The 7,106-nt window shown below is 41.6% G+C and overlaps 1 protein-coding gene across 2 annotated transcripts in view; it reads right to left on the minus strand.

The window, feature by feature from the left end:
* The window catches only part of GRB2 (growth factor receptor bound protein 2), a 69,937-nt gene that overhangs the window by 9,103 nt on the left and 53,728 nt on the right, over window positions 1–7,106 (minus strand). For both annotated transcript variants that reach the window (XM_006018264.3, XM_025197440.1), the window contains one exon: window positions 6,027–6,124. In XM_006018264.3, coding sequence (XP_006018326.1) covers window positions 6,027–6,124 — 98 coding nt within the window. The remainder of the gene's footprint in view (window positions 1–6,026; window positions 6,125–7,106) is intronic.

Below are 7,106 nucleotides of genomic sequence, written 5' to 3' on the forward strand. Positions count from 1 at the left end.
GGGGGGGAGGGAGGGAATGTGCTGACTGGCCTGCAACAGCTCCCCAAAATTGCCTATGTGGCCCATGGGCCCAAATAATTGCCCACCCCTCCTATAAAGCAAACTGCTGGTGCATGGCTAGTCATTATGGAAAAACTGTGCCCCAGTGATTGAAGGTGATCAGTAAGCAGTTATTATATAGGCTCCTTTATTACTTGCACCTTCTAAACCATCCATTGGCTCTGTACCGATTTGCAAAGTTTTGGAAGATGTTATACTTGGATAAGAAAATTAATTCCATAATTTTTAATAGATAATACAAATGGCTACTACCATTCCAGTGGAACTTGGAGGGAACTAAGATTCCTTCTGTCATTATAGAGAGAGAGACTTCAACCATAAGTTTCTTCAAATGGCTGCTCTTCACACAACAGCTGTGATCAGTTGGGGGAAAAAACAAGAGCTTTTCACAACTTTTTAGGGCCCTGCACCTCTTCTGCATAAATGAAAAATGCATTTTGTGCCAAAGCACAATTTCCCTCCTGTTCCAGATTGGACAATTATGCATAATTCATAAATGGCTGCAATGAGCAGAGCAGCTAGGTTCAGTCAAAGCTGACTAACCTGGGCTGAAACAAAGTCATGAACCTTCTATATAAAATGCTGACCAGACTAAGGAATTACAGGATTCTAAGGCAGAACCATGCCTAGACCTCCAGATTCGACTCCAAAACAAATGGTTTGAGATGTGGGTCATATACTGTGCTGGGAAAACCAGAACCATTTTCAGAACCAGAGAGAATGACTAAGATGCTTATAGCTGGCCTCGTGATCTGGTCTGAGATGGTACTCACTGCCACAATCTGTAACGATGCAGCGTTTAAGGGCCTGCAACAATGAGATCTCCATCAGTGACAGAACTAATTCTGCTCTCCAGGAACAGATGTCAGACAGTAGAGAAGGGCTTTACTACCCTGCGAGCAGATTGTGCAGTATCCCCAGCCCCTCTTTCACCAGCAGCTCAGAATATCTGTTATAATGCATAGCAAGACTAATGGTATAATTTCATCAGTAATGCAAATCCTTGATGTGCTCACAGGGATATAACCATATGTGGCATGTTTGATAAAGCTTTTCCACTACCAAAACCATACAGAGAAAGTTTTAACTCTCCTCCAAGTGGTTCCATTAAATGAAGAGTGCTTTCAGATTAGAAAACACATCCTCATTTCACTCTAGATACATTTTATTAATGTCTTGTGGTTTACTGCATTTTAAAACTTGTTTCACATGTTTCCAAATGGAAAGGACATGCTAATCCTCACTACCATCCTATTTCCAACAGCAAGGCCACTAACACTATTACTTTATTTATGGAAACACATTGTTAGTTTGACATTCATTGCAGAGAGGGAGCTCCCACCACTCAGATGATGTCCTTTTTTGAGAGATTCCTACAGAATTCACTGCAAATGCAAATGGTTTATTTCCTGAAAACAAGCATCATCTTTTTACCTTGGCTGAATACTGCCTAATACAAGTTTTATATTAGGAACTTTCCTTCAGTGCCTGTCTACTATTCATTGGTGGTTTTGTGTGATTTAAACAGAACAAAATCATTACTGCTCAGGTCAAATTGATTTTCTTCAATATGTTAAAATTGACTTGCAGAATAATCATTTTGCATGCATGGTTTTTTGGGGTTTGTTGTTTTTTTGGTTGTCGTTTGTTTTTTTTTGTTTTGTTGTGTGGTTTTTTGTTTGTTGTTTTTTTTTTTTGGGGGGGGGGGGGTGCTGCACATCTGGTTTATATTTTATTTTGTTCCTGATATTTTGTCTTTATTGTAAGCTGCCCTGAACTTTTCCTGAGAAGGACGGTATAGAAATCAAACGCATGCCTACATGGAAGCATGAAAGATTTTTCTAAAATATTCTTTCCTACTCATGTCACTATGAATTGGGAATAAATCATAGCTGGTCTGCCAGATCATAACAGACTGATGGTGTGCAGTGGAACATAGGATGGAGAGAGACCTAACAGGGCATTAAGTCCTATCTCCTGTAATTGCAAGCAGCCTTTTGAGGTAGGGCTAGATCTAGAAGCCTCCATGAAAACATCAACTTTAGGCCAATGCTACCTTAATGCTGCACAAGTCACAGAGCAACTTTTACCAAACTTGAGTCCTTTGTCCCAACGACCAAAAGCTATTGTGCGCTGCAACAAGAGCGAGGAAAAAAGTGCCTTGGGCCCTTGCAACAGCAGAGAACGTCAGGTGAAAAATACTGCGAGTTCCAGCTCCCATTAACTGACAACCAAGTGTGAGGAGCCGTCAAAAACATCTACCATTAAATCTACTTTGAAGTGCTTGAATTATAGGGGAGAAAAAAAATTGAGGTCAAAATTCTACCAGTTCTTCAGTTACCCACAGAGTTCCCAGGACAGACAGGACGTTACTTTCTAATGAAGGAACAAGCAGGAGAAACATACAATTTTTTTGAGGCTTTCACGCATCATAAAGAAATAGAAAGAAAATTTGTTTTGCTTTTAAGGAGACTGACTGCTCTGGAATATGCACCCAGAGATTAAAACTACTATACTATAAACTAAAAAAAATCTTTCCTGCAGGTCAGTTATAGAGCTAGTGGATATCCCAAAGTGACCAAAAATTTAAGACAAAAAGCATGCACAGTTCCCCAAAAGAACTCTTGGACTGGGAAGTTATAAAATAATTGGAGATAAAATGTTGCACGCAGTCCCCTCAGGACTGCAAAAACAAATGCAGATATTACTGTTGAGGCTGCAAAGCTGAAAGTAGATGCACTGTTTAGTGAAACATCAAGTTCACATTGTATTCACGCTAATTTCTTGCTAGGTTAATTAACGATTTGGCAGTTCTTTTGGACTGTGCCAGCAATGCCATTTAGCTCTACTGCATTTCCTCCATTTAGGATGCAATGTGGCAAAACGATGGTCCACTAAAACATGCAAACAGCCCAGTATGCATACACAGACTTTTGGTCTATTACGTCTCAAGAGCCTAATACAAACTGCCCCACAGAGCTACCTATAAAGAAAGCTCTGCCAATGAAATGCAGAGCAGGGCTTGGCAGGAAGTATCCCAATCTCTACTTAACATCTCTGTTTTACCAGCTGTTGTGCACTGCAGATTAACCCTTTACTACAAAAGATCTCAACTTGGGGCCTGACAGTAGACATTTCTTACAAGCTTTATCAGTTCACTTCAAAGCAGACTGGAAGTTTTTTTATCACATGATCTTGAAAAAAGAAACAGTGTCTAAAGACTAAACTAAAAGTTGGAAGATTTAAAGCAATCCTACATCACAGGTCTCAATTTGAACATAGCTCTTACTTTCCAAATCCTCTACAGCGAAGTAAGCGCTAACTCACTATTATCGCAACATGCTTTGAAATGCTGGTTCTAAACAAAAAATTCTCAATTTCTAGCCCTTCTTCACCCGTCTGCTGTTGTTTGTGCAAAACTGGAGAGCTACTTATATCTACAGACCTGCACTACTGATAAGCAAACTCCACTAGAACTTTTGCATGATTTCAAAGGGTTGCTGATACACTGGTTTAGCAATGCTGGGAGCCTTCAGTGTAGATGGGCCATTGGTTGCTGTCAGTAGTTTCAAACACTTTGGCTAAGTACAGATAGTCAAAAGCCAGAGGCTGAATCGATTCAGCCTTGGCAGGTTAGTCTAAGCTGCAGAGCCCAAACTGATGACGAAGTGAACAGGCATTCACTTTTGATTGGGAAAATGCAGGCACATGTCTGCAGTGGCTCAAGCCAGAAGCCAGGAAGCACTAGAGCACACATCCCAGCCTACCAGCTCCAAGGCTTTTCTCTTCTCCCTGCTCAAGAGAAGGGGCCATGGCCAGACCCAGCCTCAGGCTAGCTAGGGTCTGCCGGGGGTGGGGGGGGGGTGGCTGCACCTGCCAGGATGAGGAGGGGGTAGGTAGGTGGGGAAGAGAGGCAGTGGCACTGAAATTATAAACCACTTAAACAAGAATAATCCTCTCTCTGAAGTGAGTGTGAATTGAACAGAAGGGAACACAACCCTGCGGAGTCCTGATGGCTGTGATCCTGGACTACAAATCCCAGGGGCACTTGGAAGCAGGAAGAGGTGATGAGTAACTGCAGGATCCTGCTATTGTGAGTCTGGACTGCAAATCCCAGAGACCTTGGGGGCAACAGGAAAAGGAAACAAACATACAGCTGATGCTGGCTATTTGCTAAAAAGCCAGGTTGAATGGAGCTAGACAGAAGCCTCTGCAAAGCAGATGCCTTCTGGGAGCAAACACTGACAGGCAGTCCCTCTCAGGCTGTTTCCTTCCCACCCCCATCACTCCAAGCTGTGCCCCCCGCCCCCCCTGCTCCAACTTAAAGCAGGGAATAGCCTGGCAGTGGCTGCCTCCCTCCCCCCCTCCACATCAGCCAGCCATCACTGCTCAGGCTAGGAGCAAAGGGCGAGGCCAAACCTGCTCTCTGGAGCAGACAGCAAAGTCCAGCCCAGGGCTGCAAAGAATCCTGGGATGCTGGGAGACTCTGATTTAACTTGAACCAGGAAGGGGTCTGGGACAGAAGTTTCATAAACTGGTTTGACCTAAATCAGTTAAGTCTGATCCTACATTAACCAGATTCATCTTAAACCAGTTTCAGCCATTTTGAACCTGGTTTATGTGCACTGAACTTCTGGTTCTGTTACAGATTTAAACTAGTTTCTGAAGACTCAAACTAGTTTATGTGCAACTTCTGCCCCTAGCCTTTCAGAGAAAGATGATCAAGGAAGGGAAAACGACCAATGCTGAAAAGCCATCAGTAGCCCATGAACATTAAGGGCTCCTAATACTGAGCTGAATAAGTATTAACAGTAGGAAGCCTACTGCAGAAACTGCTTTGAACTGTTTTAGAAATGTTGAGCATGCTTGCTTGTCTTTCTGCTGTGCCTCCCAGCTGGATGGATCTATATTGATCATTAACACAATGTTCCTCCCAACCTTCTAGGTACGGTTGGCAAGAGCCTTTGCTCCTCCATTTTGAAAGTATTGTCCAGGGAAAATCCCTGCAGTGCTCAGTAGTTAAGTGCAACTTCTCTGTTATTTGAGTGTTACAGGTAAGTAGCCAATGCCAATACTAGTGTCTGTGAGTAACTGCAGCATTGCAGCAGCTGCTGGAATCCCAGATGACAGGTTTTGTTGCGTCTCCCAGAAGACTTCAGGACTGCACTGTACAGAACTGCTATTTTCTTGTCAAGAACTAATTAAAATTTTAGGAAAACTAGGGAGCAGATAAGATGGAAGAGAATCTGAACCAAATGATTAAGAGCCAAAACCCTGAAACAATACTGTGCTCAGATGCTTGTTCCCGTAAGAAAGGAAGTGTGCTAAGAAGCTACTCAAACTGGGTTCCCGGAAACTGGCAATGAAAGCAGTGCAACTACACCGCTACATTTAGGTTGCAATACAGTACATCTATCTAGCTAGAAAACAGATTAACAGCCACAAGTTTTGGTGAGAAAGGTCAATAAATTCTCACTGTTGTACTGTAACTCTGAATGTATGCAGTGCATATCAATGTATATAACATGTATAATAATACAAACAAAAGGTAAGGTCCAGTTCCCACCATTTAAAAATGTAAGCATCTAACTTTTCACACAGTTTCTTATCATAGAGGACTTATACTCCTTGAATACACAGAAAAAAAAATACATAGAAAGCTGTGTTAAGATTTTGCCATTCTTCCTGCTTGCCTGATTTGACAGCAGTGCGAGTTTCCAGACAATTTTTAGGAAGACTCCAGCAAAACTCCTCTTCCATGGTGCTCGTGCAGTTTTGCCAGCCACAGGAAATGCAGAGCTCTTAGCAGTTATGCAGCAGCTTGCTCCCTCATATTTTATGAAGTTCATAGGCGATCAAGATTCTGTACTTGACAAAAGTACACCGCAATCCTCCCTGATATTTCAAAGGCATATTTTAAATATAAAGGCCAGAGTGGGGAAGCAGATTAGTGATGTTCTACTTACGGGTGTGGTTTCATTTCTATGTAGTTCTTGGGAATGAAGCCATCCTTCCCGTTGAGTTCTGCCTTGTACCAATTTTGATCGCATTCTTCATTCAAAACCTGCAGATAAAAAAAAAAAACCTTAACTTTCAGAAGACTAAAATATTTCATGCTCTCTTCAAAGTGCCAGAACTGATAAAACTTTTCTTAAAAGAGTGTGCACGTATTATATCAGTTTCAAAGACCATTCTGTCAACACAAACTGATTTTAAGAAAGTTAAACCAGCTAATCTACTCCAGCACCCGAGAGATTTGAGAGCTATGACAGACAGGCAGATGGAACAAAGTCACCAGAAACTGTAGCAGAAAAATGTCAAAGTATGTCGGTTTTATATTTACTCACAACCACTTTTCTAGATCATGTTCTTAGTTTAGATAGAGCGCATTTAATTGCCAAAACCTCAAATGCAAGCTGAGCTCTGAAACACAAGCTATACTCTGCTTCTTACCGTCAGTAGTAATTGTCAACTAAGTTCTGAATAATTCTTTTGAGTTCAGTGTAAAAAACAGGATTCCACCCAATTCTCTTGTACTTGCACATGTTTTAAGCACTATATTATGGAATTTTCCAGAAATTTCCCTATGATATACTTGGGTTCCCACCCATGCTAAGACAAGACTGGGAGCTTCAGGGGTTTTTTACCATTCTAAATTAAATCCATATTAAGGGACAGCAATGGTGAATTTTGTTAAATCCCCTCAGAGGCAAGTAGGGCGATATCTTTTATTGGCCCAACTATATAGTTAGGGTAAAATCAGACAAGCTTTTGAATGCAAGACATTTCTTGTCAGGTCTCTCTGATCACAGGAATCAGACATAGCAGATCACAGGCAAAACGTTAAGTAGCTGGGTTCTGTTTGCCCAAGAAAACATAGTTATCCTCAGAAAAGTTCACTTTGAAACTCATGATCCTATTTTAAAAACAAGCACAAGAGACAGAAGTCACAAAGGATGAAACTCTGTTAGTGTTTAAACAGAGAGCACCAGGAGAAGCATGATTTTTCAGCATCCGTGCCTTGGCTATATAGCCATTGTTTCCTG

Source organism: Alligator sinensis, unplaced genomic scaffold (assembly GCF_000455745.1).
Source record: "Alligator sinensis unplaced genomic scaffold, ASM45574v1 scaffold400_1, whole genome shotgun sequence".
NCBI lineage: Eukaryota > Metazoa > Chordata > Crocodylia > Alligatoridae > Alligator > Alligator sinensis.